Genomic DNA, 25,051 nt, shown 5'->3' with positions numbered 1-25,051 from the left:
ACAAGCAACACATTTTTTGGTTTCATTTTATTTATGAAAATCCTTTTTCATTTTGATATCTCGATTTCAGAAATTATATTTATTCAAATTAGTTAATATATTTTTTTAGACTTGGATTTTATACATATTATTTCAAGATATTTTCATACAACCTTCATAAAAAGTATATTATTATTAAAATATTATATTAGTTTTGATAAAATTACTTGTTGTAAAAATATCAATAAGATGACACCTTTCTTAACAATATGCTTTTTGTTTTTTTTTATGTGTGAATAAATTAAGGTGTAGATGTATATAGTAGTTCTATTGATTAAGGTTAAGTTAATATATTGGTTTAAGATTAAATTATTCTATTGGTTTAAGATTAAGTTAAGATTAGCTATTTAATCCACAACATATCTAAAGCTAGGCTGTTCAACAAGCTATGCAAACTACAGTGTGTGTAGATTTATGAAATAGAATTTACAAATTGAATGAAAATAGAACATGTATGATAAATTGATAAGACAGTAGTAATTTTTTATTTTTGTTTTTTAGGTATTGGCAGGCTGAACTTGGCGACTTACCTTCCTGCATCAAAATTAAATGAACCTTCAACTACAAGCCAATTTAAAATAATTTTCGTATCAGTATTTTTTAAAAAGATTTTTTCTTTTATTTTATTTGCTAATTAAATTACTTATATTTCATAATATTTTAAAATTATTTTGGGAGATTTTTTAATGTTTGCGTTTAACAAATTTTTAAGTTTCAAAAATTATTTTACATAAAGATTTTTAGATTTAATTTTTATTCAGGAGCATAATTATAATTGGAGTGTCCAAATTTTGTAATATTTTTTCTGCAAATATCAATTTAATATTATGTTATCAATGTGAGAGTATAATTTCCAGATACAATTTAAAAAATGATCGGATGAGGTACATAAACCTATGTTTGGAGCCTATAAAAAATACTCCTTGCGAACCACTTTTATGTGCGCTCGGTGGTTTAAATGAGTATAAACTCAAGTTACACCAAGTTTTATTGTTTATGTTTAAAACAAAAATGGGATTGTCCCCAAAAAACTTTCAAACTTATTTTAATAAAATTGATTGTAAGTATTCAACAAAGTTTTCAGATAACAACTTTGTTCTTCTCAAATATAATTTAAAATTAACATCCTATTCAATTAAATACTAATCTGTGGAATTAAATCTGTGGAAAAAATTCCCAGATTTTGTCAACAAAAACAAGACTGCATTAGAGTAATTTAAGAATGAATCAAAACGATTATTACTGTTCAGGAATTTTAATTTATTCAACTTTGATTGTTTCTTTGAAAGTAAGTTTAATCAAATAAAAACAAATTTATTTATATCAATGAAACTTAAGTGATGAAATTTTATGCCATTTTTTTATTCAAAAATTTTTATTTAAGTGTTCTTAAACATTTTAGCGGTTATAAGCATTTTAATATTTTTATATTTACGTTATACTATACGTTATTTTTATATTTAAGTTATAATACGTAGTAACAAGTATAAGTACCGAATAGTTATAAGTATAAATACTGACTTGTAAATTTTTTTATTTATTAAAAGATTTTTTTTTTTTTTTTTGCAAACTTCAATACTTTTTTTTTCAAATTTTTTAATTTTTTTTTTTTATTTATTTTTAAACTTTTTAGATTCACTTTTTTGTAAAGTATTAGAACTTGTAAAATTATACTTTTCTCTATTTCACGAAGGGGCTTGATGACATTTTATCTTCTACTTATTAGATTTTAAGGATAACATTGTAAAATGTGTGCAAATTGACGAAATAAAACTAACTAACGGATCTTAATTTTTTGCTATTTTGAATTTCTTTATTTTCTTAGTTACTTTCTGTTTTAATTCTGATTTATGTTTTTAAATATATTTGTATGTTACGGTTATGTATAAATTTTTTTTTTAAATATATAGAGGCAAGAAGAAGGCAAAATGTGCCTTCTTCTTGCTCCAGCCATTAATTTTGATATACGTATACGCAATGTAAACATTTTTAACAACGAAATAAATTACACAAAATAAATAAATAAACCTCCGTTACTCGTCCGATACACCTCCGTTTAAGCACTGACATTACCGCAATTCGAATTGTTTCAATAATGCGGTAAACTTCAATAATTAGATAAGAAATTAGGTATTTAGTTAGGAAATCGTGATGCTGTCATTTTTATAGAGTGAATGACTGGGCGTTATACTGTGTGTTACATTTTATCAAAAAATTTAGTGCAATTTTTTATCGCATAATTGAATAAAACCGCTTTTCTGCTGACCGTCGATTAATTCCATTAAAAAATGCAAATTTGGGTCGTAAAAGTTATTTATTTGTTAATTTGAAAACTTAAAAGTGTTTCATTCATTCATTTTATAAATACTTAAATTTTCTGATTTTTAGTTTGATAAGAAGCTTTATTAATGGATGCAGGAGATAAATGAATTTTTATTATAAACGTAACGAACCTTTTTTTATCGCCAATAAACTTTTAGAACAATTGTAATCGGGATTATTTTAAACAATTTTTTATTTTTTTATTTTTAGATTAGTAAATTTCTAAGCTTTTATTTGCATAGTAGCACACGATGACACTTTAAAAAATAATTTTCCTCTTTATTGATTACATAACAAAAATCGCTTAGATAAATAAATAAAAAAAAAGGTTAAATCACTAAGTAAAAGGTGATTTATGATTATTTTAACAGATTACTTAAAAAGTTTAATTGTTTGTCATAAGTAATATTTAATTAAAAAAATTTTTATTAAATGTTTAATACATCCACTAAGAATTATTTACTTGTGTAAAGATTTTTTTTTATGCAGCGTTCAAAATATTTCCGAAAACAAACCAAATAAATTCATGGTACGAAATTTGTAAATTTTATACACTGAAGTTAGCTGAATTTAGCCTTCAGACTGAAACTTAGTCAAAAATTTTGTTTAGAAAGCCTTTAATCACTAGATAACGTTTTAGGAAACGTAATCTGGATCTTTGGAATGTTCAAAATAGGTGTAAACATTTTATGTATCATCGAAAAGCTTTTTTTTTTGATAGTATTAAAAACAAAGCATTTTGAATCTAAAACTATTTAATTTTTTTATATAACTTTATTACTAGTATTGTAGTGAGCCAAATTACAAACATAAAGTCGCAAGAACATAACATTAGGCTTTAATAAATTTTTTAAAAAGCAAGAAAAAAAGTGACATGTAAAGACCCATGTCTTTACATGTCATTTTTTGCAACTCTTTATAATGCAACCATTATAAATAGTTTTCCAAAAATTGAAAAAATAATGACCAATAGCTATATGCATTTCATTTTATTACCAGTCGTTAAAAAATCTTGTAAAATATAATAATAGAACGCGTTCGCTATCCGCAAATAACGACAAACCACTGAAATGCAACAAAGCAAGAGATCGCAGAAGAAATAAATTAATAACAAATCGACTTTTTTTTTTTTTTTTTTTTTGCTACGTACTTAAAAGATTTTAAAGAATAGAGGGGTGGGTATTATAAAAGGCCACTAAACTTCATAAAAAATCAACAGTTAAAAGTATTTGTTTTAATCTAATTTTTTAAATTTTAAATGTATCAAATTTTAGGATTTCAGGAAATTTTCGTCAAAAATTCTGCTGGATCCTATAGAACTTTTTGATTAGTAAAGGTGCGAATCAGGGCCGCCAAGAGTCGTAACGCCGCCTGGGACAGCAACCCTGTTTGGTGCCCTTATTTATCAAAATTTCTCGATATTATAGCTGAAGGACCTCATAATAACCTTGCCAGTTATTACTACATATTAAAGGTCTTTTTTGGACTCTGTGACCAGACCTTTTACAAATGAATAACCAAATCAAAAACGTGAAGCGATAAGCAAAGTACGCACTTTCAATATAAATAAATAATAATTGCAAATCAATGATTTCTTCTTAAATGTGTTTCCGATTTAATTACAACAGTTTCGGCATTTCGTTGAACAATAACAAAAAATATTTTGAGTTTCTAGTTTCAGAAAAAGAGAAAAAAAAGGCAATTATACTTAAACTTTTTTTTTTTTAATGTATTATAACGTTCGTATATAAATATGATATATTTTGATGCAAATACTGCTATTTTAAAAGATTTGAATTGATATAACAGTATGACCTATTGATATAACAGTATAAACTATATACACTATAACTTACGTATTTAAGTGTTTTGGTTTAAAAAAAATTTGTTGATTATTATTTTTTTTTTTTTGTATATTTAATATTTATATTTCAAAGTTTGCATTATCAAATATATTAGTTTTTTGTTTTACTAAATAATAGCTGTGCTTTATTTGCTACTTTATCAGAACAATATGTATTAAAAGTTTATAAGTACTAAAGATCGTGAAAAAGTTCATAAACACGTTCAATTAAATATAAGACAAAAAAAGCATAAAAACTAATTTTTTTACATAAAAACGTATTTTTTTAATTTTAGTATAATATTAATAAAAAAAGTATAATATTACATTTGATTAAAATGTAATATTATACTTTTTTTAACTAAAAGTTAGATTTAATAATAAAAATTTTATGTTTATTATTTAAGCTAACTTTTAGTTCAATATAATTTATAAATTTTTGTAATTATTATTTATATATTTAAGTTTATATAAATTTATGTTAAACTTTCTTAATTATATAATTTTAAATACCCAATGTTGTTTTTTTTCTTAAAAGTTGACCAGATTGTTTATTTTTAGATACACTCTATAATTAGGGAATATTGTCTAAATTTTTCTGCTTTTGTATTGATTATATTGATAAAAAGTATTTACAAATATTTTAGTTTATATGGCTCTACCTGAGGTTCGAAGGTCTTCAGATCCGCGAATTGTACGCAAATTACATTCAGCAATCAAAAAAATTTGTGAGCAAAAGCAAAGTCCTATATTTGAAAGAATATTTAAAGCTTTAACTATTGATAAAGTTCAAGTTACACGTTCAAGAGTTGAGTTGCAATTAAAGAATTCTGTTGATGATGGGCTTATAGTAGAATCTGGATTTGGTAAAGGAGGTACTGCAAATAAAGTTTTAGTTCAATCCTATAGAACACCAAGTATCGAAACATTTTATGAGGTAAATGACTTATGTTTTATTTAACATTTTAGTTTATATATATATATATATATATATATATATATATATATATATATATATATATATATATATTTATAAATATATATATATATATATATATATATATATATATATATATATATATATATATATATATACATATATATATATATATATATATATATATATATATATATATATATATATATATATATATATATTAGGGTGGTCCTGAATTACATAGAAAAAATTAAAAGTGTTCCTAACCACCCTCAACAAAGCTAACTTTGTTGTACTATATATAAGGAATAACCATGCAAAAAATTGGACCAATTGGAGCAATTTTAGGGGTCAATAGGATTTCAACATTTTGGGCAAGCACTTAATTTTACGGCATGTTTATAGCAGAAATCACATTGTTGAGTGTTTATACATAATTTTAAATTATGTTTTTCTGAACAGCACTTCTGGGACACCATACAAAGTAATTGTTCTAGTTCTTTGTGCAATTACTTAATTACATAATGGCAGCTGCAACAAGAAGTTCTGCTGATCTTTGACTTGTTGGCAAGGCCACCAACCAATTCTCTTCAGCAAGATTGGCTACGAACGGTGTTGCCATCCGCTGCCTTTTTTACCACCTCGAAGAACACCTCTCTGTGAAGGACAGTATTAATTGCACAATTAAAGATATCAATATGATTTGAAGCAAAGCAAGAATTCCAACTCAGAGAATTGATTCTGGTGAAAGAAGTTGTATGGTGAATATCATGTGTTGAAGGTGAATAGGATGAAAGCATATGAAAGCTGCAGATTTAAAGAGCTAATGTTCAAAGATAACCTGATGGAACTTTTTGACTTAGCCACAAAGAATGCTTTGGACATCAGGACAAATAATGAAGACAGATAATTCCTAACGATGCAGAAAGAAGATGTCACCAGTTCAAGCATGGCTGGAGTGGATTGCAATCTTGCAAAGAAAGAGACATAGAAGAGAGCTCATATAGAAGCTAATAAAAATCAAAGACTGAAAGAGACAGAAAAGTTGCAGCAAATAGAAACATGTTGTCCTGCTTTGAATATCAGTTCTTCTTCTAAGTCTGAAGACAAGGATGACGTCGACAATGAAGACTTCAGAGTTCCATCATCATCATCAAGCAGAGAAGAGTTCTTTTTCAACTGAATTTCCTTATCTTCTCCATTGGGATGGGAAACTGCTTCCTGACATAGCTGGTGCAAGAAAAACTGTCAATTGAGTTGCTGTAGTTGTCACTGGGAATGGTGTTAAGAACCTGTTGGCAGTCCCAAAAATTGTAGGAGGAACTGGGAAAGAACAGGCTGCTGCATGCTTAAAAGTACTAGATGACTGAAATCTACGAGAAAAAGTTCAAGATCTGGTATTTGATACAACTTCCTCCAACAAAGGCATCCATAGAGGGGCATGAGTTCTTATTGAGGAAGCCAAACTTCTTTTTAAGAGGTTTTAGAAGAAATGGCTATACATCAGGCAAACAGAGTATTCGCCAGCTAGAGATGAAATCTTCAATGAGGATACCGAAACTCTTCGGACGGAGATGGTTGCCTACTACACCAAAGCCATAAGACTTCAGCAGCCTCGGGAGGATTACCTTGAGCTTCTTAGGCTATGTCTTATCTTCCTTGGTGGAAGCAGTTTTAAAATATAATTCCAGTTCATAGCTCCAGGAGCAATACATCATGCTTGATGGGTGTCGAAGGCCATCTATTCTCTAAAAATGGTGCTATTTGAAGGCCAGTTGGAATTGACTGCTAAAGAAAACTGAGGTCTGAAGGAGCTGGTACTCTTTGTTTCTCTCATTTATGGGCATTTCTAGCACAAAGCTCCACTGGCTTCATACGCTCCCCTGAATGATGCAATGATGATCAGGCTTCTCAAGAAATATCCAAACCGTATCATTGCTGATATGGTTTACACTGCATTTACTTGACAACTCAAAGAAAACATTACATAGAGTGAGAAAATCACTCTATTAATAAACAAATGAACCATGTAAAAATGACAATTTCAATCTAGTTCCTTTTAACATTACCAGTTCTTTTATCTTTTTAAAACATTTGTTACATTATTTAATTGCATTTTTATTGTGTTTTTTATTATAAAGTCTCTATTAATTCAACTTTTTAATTTTACTAATTTGATTTAACCATTTTAATATATTTTAAGTGACGATGGCTATGGCATAGTCAAAACATGTATTTATAAAATAAATGATTTTAACAAAAATTAAAAAAATTGTCTTATTTATTAGAATATATATATATATATATATATATATATATATATATATATATATATATATATATATATATATATATATATATATATATATATATTATACTGCTGATTTAGGTGAGCAGTGTGGTGTCATACTGAAATAGCCTGCTGCTGGGGGCTTCAGTACATATATCGACTAACAAATAGCCTGACTCGTAGTGGAGTGCTGCTACATCGACTTAGGGTTTGGGATGGGGCAGCAATCTTTTCATTCATTGTTCTTTGTTTTCTTCTTTTTCTAAAAAAAGTCATATCAACATATGTTGTTGGTTTCCGATCATCAGGATCAAAAACTCAAAGAGAAAATAGTTTGACTTAATGAATGTTCCACTAAAGCTAATTCGAGTTAAGGGGGTTTTTCTTTATTTTTTATATTTATTATTATTTAGTAAAAACATTAAATAATTATGGTGTAGTGATTAGAGAAGGCTTTTTGCATCTAAATAACTAAAAATATATATGTCATTATTTAATAAAAATGTAAAAGTTTTTCAGTGAAAAAAGTTATATTGTATTCACACTTAAAAAACATTTAAAAAACATTGAAAAAAGTTTAGCAACACAATGACTTCCTTATTATTTGGTAATAAAATTGCATCTAAAAGCTAGCGATCTTTTATTAAAAAAATTTATTAAAAATATGAAATAATTTTTTTTTTTTTTTTTTTTTTGTTATTCACCTCCTCAAGGCCAAGAAGGCCACTACAGATAAGGAGGCTACTTAATAGTGGTTATAACCCTCTCTCAACTCTATAACTCCGAAACACGAACCTTGACGAACAAGGCCGCTGCGCGGAGAAACAAGTTGAGCGCGGTACTACCAGGGATGTGGTTGGGATCGAACTTGGAACCTCTCGCTTATGAAGCGAGCGCTTTACCACTACACCACTACCGCATTTATATAGCTAAATAGTCTTGGCTTATAGTAAATTTTAAAAGCAGTGTTTTCAATAAATTAAACTACCAATTAATTATTTTTAACAAATAGAATGTAGCATCATATTATGATGATTGGGTAGTGAAACAATTTAACTATATTTAAGTTTAATTGGTGAAAAACATATAAAATTTCAATTAAAAAAGACAAAAACAAACCAAATATACAACAGTATATTATAAAAAGAAATTACAAATTTAAAAAAAAAAATTACAAAATTATAAAAAATAAAAATAAGTCACTGAAGAAAAAACGGCAACAAAAAAGATATAAATATCTTCACTGATAGAAGAAATTTACAACCTTTTGATTGCTGTTTTTTCTTCGGTGTCTCCCAACACCCCAGTATAGATGAGCCCTCCATTTGAAGGATGGCTCATCCATACCGCCATTACTTTGTTACTTATTGAAGGACCTCTCCGAGAGAGACCCTCGGTGTTGGGAGCGATATCTTTGGTATTCCTCAAATGTTAATGACTCTAAAATTACAAATAGAAGGATATAATAAAATTTAAAAATATTTACAATTTTTATTAATCAAAATATAAAGCATAACCTCACCATTTTCACAGGATGAAGAGGATGCTAGAAAAAAAATTAAAAAAAAGTAAATTAAAAAGAGTTAAACTTGTGAAAAATTTAATTTTAATAAAAATATGAGTAAGATGCAAACAGTTTAAAAATGTCATATTTATTTTAAATAGTTCTTTCATCTATTGCACATATTTCTCCATAAAAAATATATGAAATTTAAAACACAGCCCTACCAGTTATGCTTCTACCAGACACTAAAGACAAAATATACCTCAGAATAATTGATAGAATTATATTTACATATAAATAAATATATAACTATAATTTTTTTTACCTATTCCCCTCATTTCTTCCATGAAGTGAACTGAAGCTAAAACTAATAAAAACTAAACTAAAATTAACTATAAACTAAACCAAAAAACTAAAATAAACTTTAAATTTTAATACCTCAGAACCTCAGAAGACAAAGGTCAGTTATCCAGTTTTTTGTGAAAATGAGTTATGTATGAGACCTTTTTAGTTTTTCAGTATCTACATAGGTACAAAGACTGTTTTCCTGCAACAATGTGAAACAAAGTTTAGTCAATATAAAGGGTCTGGTGTCCCCACAATGTTCAAAGGAAAAACGTCTGTAGTTCAGAAATGACTTTTCACTTTTATTATTTAACTTTTTATTTTTGTCAAAATTATATTTCATGTGCCTCAGGACAAATTAAATAAGACAAATTAAATAAAACATAAATTTAACCATCAAGAATAAAAAAGCCAATAAAGACTAATTATTTTACTATTTACTCTCTCCTGGACAATTTCTAAAATGTGACAACTGACTTGGACTACTGAGTGTACAGATATAAATGCTTTATTTAACTATACTAATCACATAATTTATACTTAGTTTTGCTGTATTATAATTTATTTGTAAATTATTAATATTATATTGCTGTATTATAATTTATTTATAAATTATTAATATTATAATTGCTGTATTATAATTTATTTTGTAACAGTTTTATTATAGCATTATTTTATGTCTGATAACGATCTTCTATTCAGATTTAAATACAACAAAAAAGTATATATATTCAAGTATTAGGCTACTGTTATTGATGCTTTATTATATTATGACTTCCAAAAAAAATTTTAATCAAGTTATTTAATTTCTTTATTTCCTATATGAAAAGTTTGAGTTAAAAGACCTGTATATATAATATATACATATATAAATATATATATATATATATATATATATATATATATATATATTATATATATATATATATATTTATATACGTAAGTGTATATATATGAATAAAGAAAATATCTTTATATTATTATGTATAATATTGTATTACTTAAAAGAATGCTCAATAGATAAACTAGAGCTGTATAGTATAAATGTTACTGTTACCCGCAGTACCAGAAATTAGCTAAATGCCAATGTTTATAATATAATTTAATATTGCAACTCTGAGATTCATGTGTTATCACAATCATCAGGCAAGTAGTAAAAGTTTAATTTTGCTACAATTTGTTTAGTGGACGTTACGGTTTATATTTGTATTTTGGATCGTTAAGGGACGGAAATTGATTAGTAGTTAGGTTAATAATATTATTAATTTGTTTTTAGTTGGCTAATAGTTGTGAAATTGTTATATGTTTAATGTTGTTTAAAATATTTTTTATGTGTTAATGTGTATTATTTGTGTATTTAATACACAAATAATACACATTAAATATAAACCGTAATGTCCACTAAACAAATTGTAGCAAAATTAAACTTTTACTACTTGCCTGATGATTGTGATAACACATAAAACTCAGAGTTGCAATATTAAATTATATTATAAACATTAGCACTTAGCTAATTCCTGGTACTGCGGGTAACAGTAGCATATATACTATATATATATATATATATATATATATATATATATATATATATATATATATATATATATATATATATATATATATATATATATACACATATATATATATATATATATATAATATATATATATATATATATATATATATATATATATATATATATATATATATATATATATATATAGGGTAAAGTGAGGTTAACTGGGTACAGGTGTTAACTGGGCCACTGGCTGTTCATACTTCTGCAGTTTGAATACACCGCTTTTATTGATGTTTTCCAAACAATCCACTAGGTGGCACTACTTGCTGCTGATTTTGAATGCAAATGGCAGCCATTTTAAAATTTTATTAAGCATTTGTTGTTCTTGGAAGTCACATGTATTGTTTTACTGCAGCGTTAGAAAGTTGATAGAATCTGTATTTATCAAGTTTTGTGAGTTTTAATAACTGATTTCTGAACTTTAATATAGTGCCTATTTGAATAATTATCACAAGTTACGCAAATATTTAAAATACTGGTAAGTTTTTGTAAAAATATGAATTTTGATATAGTGGGGTTAAGTGGGCCGGCTATTCATGTGGTTATATGGGACGGCCCACTTAACCCCACCAATGAAAAATTAATTTAATATAATTATTTAATTAACATTTATATCAACTAATTATGTTTTTTTTTTATTCCAGTTTATAAATAAATTAAATTAAAATGCCCCGTCAACGTCAACGTACCACAACGCACAGATCGTATTCTATTGATGCTTTAAAAACGGCAACTGAAAAAATTATAAAAGGAGAACTATCGATAAGAAAAGCAGCGGCCAGTCATCAGATACCAAAAAATACATTAGCCAGGTATGTGCTCAAAGTTAAAAATACACCTGATGGAGTTAAGGTTAATTTTTGACCATCAAATGAACATTTACTCGTTTTCAACTCAAGTGAAGAATTGCTATTGAAAAAATATATTCAAGATGCAGTCAACATGCACCATGGACTTTCATTTACCCAAGTTCGTCGCTTAGCTTTTGAGTTTGCCATAGTAAATAACAAAAACGTGAAATGTAATTGAACAGAAGAAAAAATGGCTGGAATAGAATGGCTGCATTCATTTATGAGACGACAGAGTTTGGCGCTAAGAACCCCCGAACAAACTAGTCTTAGCCGTTGCACTAGTTTCAATAAAACTAATGTTGGAGCATTTTTTTCAAATTTAGAAGGTGTTATTAACCGATTTAATCTACAAGCACAAGACATTTTTAACTTAGATGAGACTGGTCTCACAAGTGTACATAAACCAGTAAAAGTTTTGGCTTTAAAGGGGCAAAAGCAAGTTGGCCAGGCAACATCAGCTGAACGAGGTGTCTTGGTTACAGCATGTTGTATTGTTGGAGCTACAGGAACTGCAATACCTCCATATTTGCTGTTTCCCAGAGTGTTTTTTAAGGAACACATGATTAAAGGCGCACCTGTTGGAACAAAAGGTGCAGCAACAAAATCTGGATGGATGATTTCAGATATTTTTATTGATATCCTCAAACATTTTGTCGATCACGTAAGACCTACAACAGACAGTCCAAAGTTGATATTATTAGACAACCATGAGAGCCACTTAAGTATTGCTGCGTTGAATTATGCAAAGACTAATGGCATAATGTTGCTGACCTTCCCTCCGCACTGCAGCCATAAGTTGCAGCCTCTGGATGTGAGCGTATTCGGTCCCTTAAAAAAACACTACAACAGAGCCTGCAATGATTGGATGACAAATCATCCTGCAACTCCAATCACAATTTATGACATAGGAGAATTACTGGGGACTGCTTTTCCGTTAGCATTTACGCCAAGGAATATTTTCCCAGGGTTCAAAGCAGCAGGAATCTATCCGTTTGATTCCCAAATATTTACAGAGGAAGATTTTTTAGCTGCAACAGTTGCAGATAGACCAGATCCAACTGTTTCAGATACAACCATTGAATCGACAACATTACCCTCAACATCAGTATCAACCACTATAGAAATACCAACCTCACTAACTGACTGTCAACTTATTTCTCCGGAACAAATACGACCATTCCCTAAAGCCGGAATGCGTAAAAATAACAGAAAACCAAAGCAGAAAGGAAAGTCTGCTGTTTTAACGGATACTCCAGTCAAACGGCAATTGGAAGAAGCTGCACAAATGCGTGCAAATAAATCTAAGCCTAAGTCCATTGCCCCAAGAAAAGAAAAGCGTAAAATATTAATAGAGTCCAGTGATGAAGGATCATCAGAAGTAGAGTATGCCGATTCTTCATTGGATATTTCAGAATTATCTTCTGGAGAAGATACGGATGATTTTAACCAGCCCATAACCGTCGATGATTTCGTGCTTGCTATGGTGCACGGAGCTAAGAAAAAGTCTAGCAGGCACTATATTGCCAAAATAATTTCGAAAACGCAAGATGGTTTTAGCGTTAAGTGGCTGAAAAATCAAAATAGGACAACAAAATTTTATATTACAGATGAGGAGCTGACCTTCGTTCCTGCATCCGATATTGTTCGAAAATTGCCAACTCCTCTATTTCACGGAGAAACGGGACGATTCGCCAATTTATATTCCTTTCAATTCGATTTTTCCAATTATTCCATTGTTATGTAAACATAGTGTTTTATTAATGTTTAATAGTTGAAATATTCATACAATTTTTTCACATCGAAGGTGTATTTTTTCACTAATTTGTGTTTTTTTTATTGTATAATTTTATTGTTATCACGTTTATTTTGTTTATTAATTCTATCTTTCTTAACTAAATATATTATCAAAATAAAAACTAATATTATTGTAGTTTCACTAGTATGTACCCAGTCAACCCCATAGGGTGGCCCAGTTAAACCCGTCACTGTGGTTAACTGGGCCACGGGACACATGTCTAAAAAATGCAATATTTACAAGGCCACAGCATATATTAACTAATTCATTTGAATTTATTAGATGGAATATTAATATTCTCATAGTTATGAACAGAAAAAATATTGAAAAGCAGTAATTTGTTACAATTACATCACCCAAAAAAAAACTGTACCCTGTTAACCTCACTTTACCCTATATATATATATATATATATATATATATATATATATATATATATATATATATATATAATATATATATATATATATATATATATATATGTATATATATACATACACATATATTCAGGCTTTGAGAGGAACAAATGGTTGCACGAGTTGTGGAATGCCCAGCAAAAAATAGGCATAACGGGTAATGCAAGCTGCACAAAGCTTACTTTAAAAAAACTCATGGAAAAAATAAAAGGATTATAATTCATTTTTTTAATGCATTTATTAAACAGTAATGTTTTGTATCATATGATAAATACATTCACAAAAAACAAGCGTTAGCAATGGTTGTTTTTATTTATTTATCCAAGCATTGTTTTCACAAGGGTTTTCTAAAAAAATTGTTGAAAAGACTGTTGCATTAGACCAAATTTTTTATATTTTTATAATTTAGTATATATTTAAATTGCTTTTTTATTAAAATGATTGATTATTTTATAAATATTTTTTTGTATTATTTATAAATATTATTTTTATCTTTTTTTCATATATAAAAAGTTCATTTGTTTCTCTTATTCTCTGTGAATTTTTTTTTTTTAATTTGAAAAGTTTAAAAGTTGTCCAACCAAAGGGGGCGCGTAATTGCAAGAAAATGCTTTTGTAATTAAAACTTGAATGGTACTTTTAAAGTTGTTTTTCTATTATGTAATTCAAATTTAACAAACTAGTTTTTATAAAAAAGGATTTTAAGTTGTTAAATATGCGTATATTCTTTTTGCTTGGATTAAGTCATATTTTACATATGTAAGTTAAAAACGCAGCTATAGAAATATTATTAAAAAGTATTAAAAAATATAAATTTTCTTCCAATTGAAAATATAAAACAAAAAATATAAATAGCATTTTAAAAATTATTAAAGTTATACAGTTTTTGTAGTTTTTTTTCTTTCACTCGGAAACATAAACTTTGGCTAACATGGCCACTATGCAGAAAAACAAATTAAGAATGATACTATGAGAGACATGGTGAAGATTTAAGTTGGAACTACTTGTTTACAAAGTGACTACTCTACCAATACACCACAACCACATCTTGAGTTTTTCTTTCACAACTGATCTCTCACAAAAGCCATCTCCATCTATATAAATCTCTTATTTGCCCTTGCATGGAATACTATTTCATATTTTGACTGGTTCTAATATGATCTTCTCTCTCTAGAAAAAGGCCAAAGTTGCATTGCAAATGTTGTTAAATCAGAAATAGCTGTCAAGCTTGAGCCTCTGTCCCATAATTGTAAGGTTAGACCTTGTTCTCCTTTCTATAGATAATACCATTGTTGCTACTAAAGTAAGCTTTTGTATCTTATTCTATCACCAAAGCTCAATCTCACCTGACTTGTTATTTAGCTAAGTTAAACTAAACTTTATCCTTTTAATTTTTTCTTTATGCTTAAAAAAATTCTAGTTTTTTTCCTTAAACATCAGTTGCCCGAAATTTCCTCCTGCCTTCATATTTTTTTGACTCATACAATTTATGTTTTTTTAAAGACTTTTTTCCACTTTATTTCTCTTTAACTCTTCTTTGTCTACTGTTAACTCCTACCTTAAATAGTTACTCTAATTCATTTAAAAAAAGATGTTTTTAATTGAAGGGGAAACCAATATTGCGTACTTTTATTTTAATCAGTGTATAGAATTTTTGTTGAAAATTTTGTTCATTTCTGTCCATTAAACTGTTAAATCAGTTTTGTTACTTAAAAGTTCATTTCCACTGTTAGAAGATAAAAGATTAAAATATATAACAGTATTTGTATAAAGTTGTTCTTAGAACTCTTATATATTATTTCAAAGTCAGTTCAACTAAGCAATTTATTATTTTCTAAAGAATATTTTTTTTTAACAAATAAATATTTATTACTATTTATTTATAAAGTTAAGAATTTATTTTTATATATATTAACAACAATTGACTGTTTACAGTTATTTATACTTTTAGAATTATAAAGATGATGCTCATGACTGGTACTGTTGGGTATGTCATAGAGAAGGAGAAGTTTGTTTGTGCTCTAGTTGTCCTCGTGTTATTCATAAAAAGTGTGCTGAATCGATATCAGAAGATTTGGATGAAAATTTTGTTTGCTACTGTTGTAAGGTATTTCTTTTTTATTAGTTTAATCAACTTGTAAAATTACACTTTTATAAATTTATAACAGTGTTGCATTAAAAGTAATTAAATTTTTGACCTTAAGAATAGATTTTTTTTTTTCAAACTTATAAAATAGAGATTTAATGCCCCATTCAGCATAATTGATCTTATGTCCCTAATAGACTGATAGGTCTTATGCCCTCATCATCATAAGTTTATTTTTCCTTCATTTATAGGATTTGCAATCAACCAAGTCTTATGGAAAAAAAGAATTAGATGAATTATCAACAATGTTGAAATATACAATAAGACGAATGAAAAGTAAGGTAAGAGTTGTAGATATTTTTGATCTACAGAAACCATTACATCCCTAGTAGATTTTCTTAGTAATTAAACAATCAAATATAAAAAAATTAAAAGCATTTATGCTAACATCAACTTGATTTTAATTTTTTTTTTTTACCTAATATTACTGTTTATAAATTTATATATAAATAGTAATGTATAGTGTATAATCTAGTAAAATGCTACTCTAAACTTTTTTCTGAGGCAACAAAAGTTTTTAAGAATGATTAAATCTATTTTAAAGTGTGACCATTAATTTCGTAAGCTGAAAGTTTGTGAGTTAAATAATGAGAAACATCAAGTGTTTTAAACCATAAAAACTCTTTAAAGAAGGCTTCTTCAAAGAAAGAAGTATTTAATTTTAAAATTTTCAAGAAAAAATCCATGAAAGCTGCTAAACTCTTTAAAGAAGTCTTCTTCTAAGAAATAAGTATTTAATTTTAAAATTTTTAAGAAAAAAAGAGTTTTATTTTCACTATACTACTTTTTTACTTTTCAGTGAGGGGAGGGGGTGTTTACAGTTGAGGAAGCTATACTGTTTTTATTGTATTTACAACTTGATAAACATATGTTTTGCTTCAATTTAACAAACTATTAGATAACTGACGTTTTTGCACAAGCTTTGATGAACTAGGTTAGTACTATAGAAAAAAACATTTTTTAAATTCTTCACCATGTTTTCAAGTAGTTTTACTATCTAACTTCATGTTGTCCATTTTTCTTTCTAAAATTTTATATATCTGCATCTACATCTACTCCCGAAAAAGACATGGTGATACCCAATCATCTGCATTCTTATGCTCGGAATGTAAGAAACCTTGACCTTTGTTGCTCGATGACCTCTGATAATAATATAAACATACTAACGCTATTTTACCACAACCTCAGTCTGCTGTTTTATTTAAAAGTAAAATAAAAAAGTTAAAACTATGCAAAAGTAAATAAACTTAATACTATAATATCTGAATACTTTGAGATTTTGCATTGTTATTTCATTCATAAAATAAAAAATCTTTTGTTAGCTTCTTATTTCTATTTTCTAGTTGGCTTCTTATTCTAATTCCAATTTTTAGTTCCATTAACTAAAACATTAGTTCTGTTCTTAATTTAAAAAAGTATATGGGAATAAGGAAAAAATTTAAACCTTAACATAAACCCAATGTTGTGTTATAAAAGGAACCTGCAATATTGCAGCGACACTTGAAATAACCTGCAATATATTAAAGTTAAAATTTTTACCATTTTAAAATGCTTTTTTTTTGTTAATCATAAAAGCAAAAAATATTAGGAAATAATTGCTGACAAGATGAAAGCTGTTTAATTAGAGTTTCATCTTTTGTTGAGATGCATTACTAACTTCCTTTTGATGGTGTTTTAACAAGAGATATGGCACTTATTTTTACTACTTTTTATGGCATTCCGGTTTGACCAGTAGTCCAACCGACTTGAAAATGTTGATGCATGAACTTTAGAAGCCAGCCAAAGTTTATGTTTTTTAAATTTTTAAAACAAATATTTCAATATTATAACATTTTGACGGAAAGTTTTGACAAAGTTTAGTATATATTAGAAAAAAAGTTTTAAAATCATTTATGCTGTTTATAAAATATACTTAATTTTAAATACAATATTCGTAGCATTTTATATAAATAAATTATAAATGGCATACCTTTTTTCATCAAATTTTGAATTAAAATTTTTTAAACCATCTTGACTCTAATTGTGATTAATTGATTTTTTTTCTAACTTTAACTTGTTTATTTATTTAATTTTTTGCCTATTTTTGAGTTTCTTCAACTTCGCTATCAATTTTAACACTGCTTAATTTTGGCACTTTATTTCTTAGCAGTCAAAGATTGTAGCAAGTTCCAATCTTTACGCAACTCTGTTGTAAAGAGTTAAATTTATATAACTTTTGGTGATGTTGGTTCATTGATCAACTGTTACGCTGAATTTTTTATCATTTTTTTCTGACAGCAAAATGATTACCCTACCAGCTATCAGCTTTTGTGCAGTGGGAAGAGTGCTGACTTCAGATCAAAAGATTTAATGTTTGATCTGGACAAAGTAATGACATTGATGAGAAAATTGTTCAAAAATTCCCATTGGGCTCTGTGGCAAGTCTTGGGTTATCTAAAGATGGTTTTTAAAGAAACATCTTGAAGTTCTTTAAAAACCACAATTTAAAAAATAAAATTGAATCTGCTAAATGCTATGTAACTAAATAGTCTTTAAAAAAGTTTTTTTCGATGTTATTGATTGTTTGAGATTTCTAATTAAGTAAAACAGAAAAAAAATTGACTACTTCTGCCTATTGTGACTTTAGGATTGTTTCCTCGATTCTTTTTTTTTTTTAAATCTGAACTTAATAAAAATTTAGATAATAAAGTGTTTAAATGACTCATATTTCGATAATTGATGTTTTTTTAAAATTGTCAATTAAACAGAAAACAAAATTATTTTTAAAGTATGGTGTTGGCAAGCACACCAAAGTAATTTTTTATTGAAGTGTTCTTTAGTTATTATATATATTAGCTGAACATTTTATCATACATAAATTTGATGGAGTTGCGTCAAATATCATTTTCCAGTTTTCTGGCTTTTACAATATTTGTGTTTGCTGTTGCCTTCCAACTTAAAACAGGAAACCTAGACAAACACGACAATTTCAAATAAGGTACACTTGGTTTTCCTGTTACTTCAAATAGCCAAATGTTTTATTTTACCATCTACCGTAGGTTCACAGTAAGTTGAAGAGTAAAAGGGTGAACTAAATGTTTTCTAAAATATCATATTAGAACTTGTCAGATTATTTTTCCTGATTTGCTTGCTGTGTTTTTTGAGATTTCATCCCATTTATTACCTAATGTTTTATCTACCGCTAAAATGACCCTAGTTCTTTCTCTCTTTGATAGATTTAACTTTTCAACCATTAAAGTATTTTTAAGGTGTCTTATTATTTTGATTTTTTTTGCATTCTTAATCAACTTCTTTTTAATATGTACCAAATTCACCATGATTCCAGTTTTCTTTCTGTTTTGTTGGAATCCTGTAGTTAGAAAAAAAGAGAATGTTTTAGAAAAGTTTTCTAAAACATTCTCTTTTTTTCTAACTACAGGTGCAACTTCTTTTTTTTCAGTTAGTTTTAGTTCAATTCTTTTAAGTAAAAGCTCTCTGTTAATTGGTAGTTGACTGAGTACCTCTTCTTTGAGACTAGGTAATAGTTTATAATAAGAAAAAATTATCTTGAACAAGTTTCTTAAACTTTGCATATTGAAAATTTTTAGAATTATTGAAAAAGAAATCACAAAAAAACCAAGAAAAAATATTTTATTATATGTTTAGTTCGGAGCTAAAAAAAATGTAACAATATATGTGTGTGTGTGTGTGTGTGTGTGTGTGTGTGTGTGTGTGTGTGTACACATGTACGCAATGTTTTTAAATGTATTTTTTTATAAATATATTATTACAGAACACATGAAGTTTACAAAAGTAATTGAAGTACAAAAGTAATAGTCTATCACTGAATATTAATCACATCTCATAAAGAATATAATGAGATATTAATCATATCTCATTATATTCTTGTTTAGCAGGGTTTAAAGTAGCTCATGTTATTGTTATAATTTGCAGCTTAAATTAAAAATTAAAGCCTAAGTTGTAGTTATAATGTAATGTCAAGTAACATATTTAATACTATTACAGTATTACTTTTAGTGATTGTTTTTATTTAATATGACACTTAAAAAGATAAATAAAAATATTACAATATTTAAACCACTGTAATAAGTAATAAAAAACTGTTTAATACCCTGTTCATGCTGGCTGCTAAAACACATTTTATTTTTAAATCATAATAAATTGTTATTGCAAAAAGTTATATATAATAACAATAAAACAATACTTTGAGCTTTTTTTTATTATAAAACAACTTCGCTGCATGGTTTTATTGCTATTTTATACAGTTTATTAGAGCATTTTTATTTTTGTGTGTAATTTTCTTTTTCTTTGTTTTTACAATTAGAAGCTGGGACTTACAGCAATATACATACTATTATGATTTTCTTAAAGAACAACAGATAAAAATATTTTTTTTCAAATTTTAAACTACCTGAATGTTTAGATTTTTATCATTTTTTTTTTGTGTGTTAGTGTTGCAAGAGTTTGAAAAATATACAATAGTTTTCAAAATGATATACTCTAGCTAGAAATATTTGATGACTGATATTTCTCATTAAAAAATATATTAAATATGAGTTGTAGAGACAAATATTTCACTTGAAATACTCTTAAGCAGTTTATTTTAATATAAATAAATATATATATATATGGAGTCAACAAATTTGCAACTTCTGTACGTGACTTCTGTGCATGACCATATTTGAACTTCCTTTAAATTTACACAAAACATGTGTGATTTTTTGGAAATGTCCAACATTAAAAACATAAAACACGTTTAAAATAGAATTAAGTAAATAAATAGAATTATTCTAATTAACAAATTAGAATTGATGAAAACATTAGAGTCATAAAACTTTAAACTTAATATTTTTACAAAATATGCTCTATCTATAGACCAAAAAAGTAAGATCAAATCAAAAAACAAACAAGTAAACTCAAAAAATACTAAAATTTTTCCAAATTCATTTTAATTTACTGCTTCTTATTTGTACTATTAAAAATTTAGGTATAAATAATTTTTTCATTCAAAGGGTTTTTAAATTGATGTTTTCATTCAGTTTTTTTTGTTATAATTGTTTGGAAATAAAAGAGAAAAAATTGTTTGGAAATAAAGTAAGAGAAAAGAATTGGGTTTAAAAATTCAAATTATATTTTCATGTCTAAGTATTTTTAAATTAAAAAAAATATATAAGTTTGAACAGAATAAGAATAATAAATTTTTTTTTATATAAATTTTTTATAGTTTAGTTTTCATTTCACTTGTTTAATGTTCGTTTAATGAATGTTTCAATTTTTTAAACTATTTTCAATAAACAAAAGATAATGACTCCTTTACAAAATATATTTAACTATTAAAAATGTTTACTATTTAATTAAAAAAATTTTCATCACTTGCACTATCTTTTAAATAATTTGCTAGATTTGTTTTTTGTAATATGTTGCTGTTTTTTGTTTTGATTTTCACAAACAATCATCGCTATACCACTGAGTATTACAAACATTGCTTTATATATATATATATATATATATATATATATATATATATATATATATATATAATATACATATATATATATATATATATATATATATATATATATATATATATATATATATATATATATATATTATATATATATTATATATATATATTATATATATATATATATATTATATATATATATATTATATATATATATTATATATATATATATTATACATATTATATATATATATATATATATATATATATATATATATATATATATATATATATATATATATATATATATATATATATATATATATATATATATATATATATATATATATATATAATAAGAACTTAATTAAGTTTATAATTGTTGTTAGCAAGCTTTAAAAAGTTGCTAAATTCTTTTAATTTTTTCAAAATTTTAAATTCAAGATTATTTGAATTAGAGAATTTTAGAAGACTAAAATTCTCTTGTTAAAATAATTTTTTTTTTTAAATAAATTCCTAAAAACAACTAGCTTATTTATAGAAAATGATTAATTGATGTATTAATGATATAAATTGCTATAATGAATATAAATGATATAAATAAAATAAAAATATTAAAAAAATAGTGTATTTTTCGTATTCTCTTTGAAATTTCTTGTTAAAGTAAAGTTAAAAGCTTATTATGTGTTGACAACATATAAGATATAAATAGAAAAATTTCTATGGCTAACTCTTGCAAATAAATCTCTTTGAGCATATTAAGCATATTTAATAGTTGATTTTATTTATTTATATAGTAACTTAGTTGTAGTAACTGGTTGTTTTGATTTAGTTTGTTGGTAAATTTACTGTGATGTAATTTATTCGTTCAATAAATCACACTAAATTTAACTTTAAAGTAAAAGTAGAATATTATTGACTTCCACACAGAGGTTTAAAATAAATATTACTTGACGCTTTGCGTTAAATAGAAGTCTCGATGCAAAAGATCATACTTCTATTTAAAATTTAAATTTAGCATGACGTATTTTATGGATGACCCTTAATAAAAACTTCAGACAAAAACATTCAGTATTTTTTAAATAACCAAAAAGTTTGCTAAATTAGATAAGAAGAAAAAAAAAATTTGCGAAAATATTTTTTTAAAGAAAAAACCAATTGTGAAAGTGCGAAGGTAATCGCGATTTGCAATTGTAACATGCTTAATTCGAGCCCTGATAAATATTGATTTTTTCAGTTTATTAAAGTTGTATTGATTGTTATTTTATTACTTTGAGATCTTTTTATAAATAAATATTTGAAATTTCCTAATGTTTTGATTAGTAGATATTTTTAAGTTATTTAATGTTTTAGTGTGAAGAGTTATGGAAAACTCCAACAGTAGAAGAGGAGCCTACATATAAGCTTTTTGTTTATAAAGATACTAATTTGTTAGATCTGGAAAAGGTTAGTGTTAATATTTACATTTTTTTTCTTTTTATTTTGGGTCTTAAGAATAATTTTTATCATTTTTTATTTATAACATATTTATTGTTTCTAACCGTTATAAACAAACAGGGTCAAAACAGTATGTGCTTTAAAAACCTGTATATACTTTTTCAATAAATTACCTACTTTAAAAAATATCCTGTAAAACCTTTTATTAATCTATTAAAAGTCATAATTGATTTCAAAAAACTTTTAAAAGTCATTTGTTGCAACTATAATTCAATACATGACTCACTTTCTTTCTTTTAAAAATATTTTAACTCTTTAACATAGTTTAGTGCATTTTCATTCACAGATCAAGTAGATTGACTCACATATTATGCATGACTGACTTTCATTGCTTTTGTTTCTGTTTTACTTTAGAGTTAAAGTTTGAAAGTCTGTTGACATTTATACAAGAACACTACAACAAGTTTATATCTTGACATTTTTACTAGAACACTACAACAAGTTTATATGCTGACATTTTTACAAGAACACTACAACAAGTTTAATTAGATGAATTTAATTCAGGTCTAATTTAAGGCTTACTTCTAGTACTGATAATGAAATAGTTTTTTATATATTTTTTTATATTACAATAGATAATACAAACTAAAGTATATCAATAACTTTATTGTTTTTAATGCATTTTGTGCACGTTTGATTGCTTGTAACTTTTTTTTTTCTAAAATCACTGTTGTGAAGTCTATTAAATCAGTTAAAAAAATTTATTTTTAAAATCAGTGTTAATCTTTGGTTACTAGTGGTTTGATGTGTAGGCATGATTTAAATTGTTTTAGCTAGAGCCATGTTTAGGAGTCTATAAGTTCTTACTAAAATGTATCTTATCAGCAAATGTCAAAACCTATTTGCAAATGATTTTTTAGGCTTTTTAGGTAGCCATTATGGATAAAAAGTGACATTTAAAAATTTAATGTAAATGTTTTACTAAAATAAGTCTAGAGTTGTATATAATAAAAAAAAAACTAGTAGGTTTTCTGAAATTTTGTCTTAAAAATATAGAGCTTGAACTAAATGATGTTTTCACTTCTGAAGTTTTTACTTTTAGAAAAATTAGAAATTTCAAATGACTACATGTCATGAACCACAAAAGATTTAGTGCCCAAATTTTTAGGAATTGCTTTACTTATTGGTATAAACCAACCCACCAAGTTTCACCAAAATCTGACGTGGTCCATGTTAAAATCTCTCGTGCATGGCATTAACACTTAATGTCAAGTTCAAACATTTTACAGGAGAGCATTCTAAAGTTGTTCAAATAAGCTTCAAATAAAGATATAAAAATGTAAAATTTACATTTTAATGGTAGAATTTTAAGTGATTTGTTACTTTTGTTGTCCATTACAACGTTCCATCAAAAAGTAAATATCAATTATTTTACTTATACTGTTAATGCCATGCACGACAGATATATATTGTTATTACTACAGATAAACTTTATCATAAAGAAAAATCTAACCAAATTATTAAAATATTAAACCAAAAACATTCACTATTAAAATTATACCATAAATGCTAGAATTATTTAGCACCTTTCCAAAAAGTTATTAAATTGATATCTAAAGTCTGTTTAAGTATGAAAGTACATTTTAAGTATAATTTTAATTGCAATATAAGCCATTTAATTTTTTCACTGTTTTTTAACTACTAATGATACATGTTAAAGTTAATTAAAAGCAAAAAAATATATATATATTTATTAGGTCTCTCTATATTATAATAAAAATATATAGCATATAAACAAGTAATATTCTACAAAATACTTAACATTGTGTTACAAAGTATACTTAACATATTTGATCTACTAAGTACACTTAACATTATAGAATCCTGTTTTTAAAAAACAGAAATAAAAATTAACACAAAATAAACACAGTATACTAGAATTGGGCCCAAATCAACCTATTTTATACTATGGAGATAAAAACTTAATGTCTTAATAAATCGGATATCAAGAATTTTCAAATGATTAAGCTGTACTTGTAAAACAATACTACCTGCCTACTAGCAGCATAAAACATTAACTTAG

The 25,051-nt window shown here is 26.1% G+C and overlaps 1 protein-coding gene across 1 annotated transcript in view; it reads left to right on the top strand.

Moving 5' to 3' along the window:
* Positions 1-3,880: 3,880 nt before the first annotated feature.
* The window catches only part of LOC101238448 (zinc finger MYND domain-containing protein 11), a 47,544-nt gene continuing 26,373 nt past the window's right edge, over positions 3,881-25,051 (top strand). The window contains exons 1-5 of the mRNA XM_065803334.1: positions 3,881-4,059; positions 4,852-5,141; positions 15,873-16,028; positions 16,259-16,348; positions 22,885-22,977. Coding sequence (XP_065659406.1) covers positions 4,857-5,141; positions 15,873-16,028; positions 16,259-16,348; positions 22,885-22,977 — 624 coding nt within the window. The 5' untranslated portion in view covers positions 3,881-4,059; positions 4,852-4,856. The remainder of the gene's footprint in view (positions 4,060-4,851; positions 5,142-15,872; positions 16,029-16,258; positions 16,349-22,884; positions 22,978-25,051) is intronic.

This window comes from Hydra vulgaris, chromosome 08 (assembly GCF_038396675.1).
Source record: "Hydra vulgaris chromosome 08, alternate assembly HydraT2T_AEP".
Taxonomy (NCBI): Eukaryota; Metazoa; Cnidaria; class Hydrozoa; order Anthoathecata; family Hydridae; genus Hydra; species Hydra vulgaris.
Note: the sequence above shows the minus strand (reverse complement) of the source record. Positions and strands in the feature narration are given on the sequence as shown.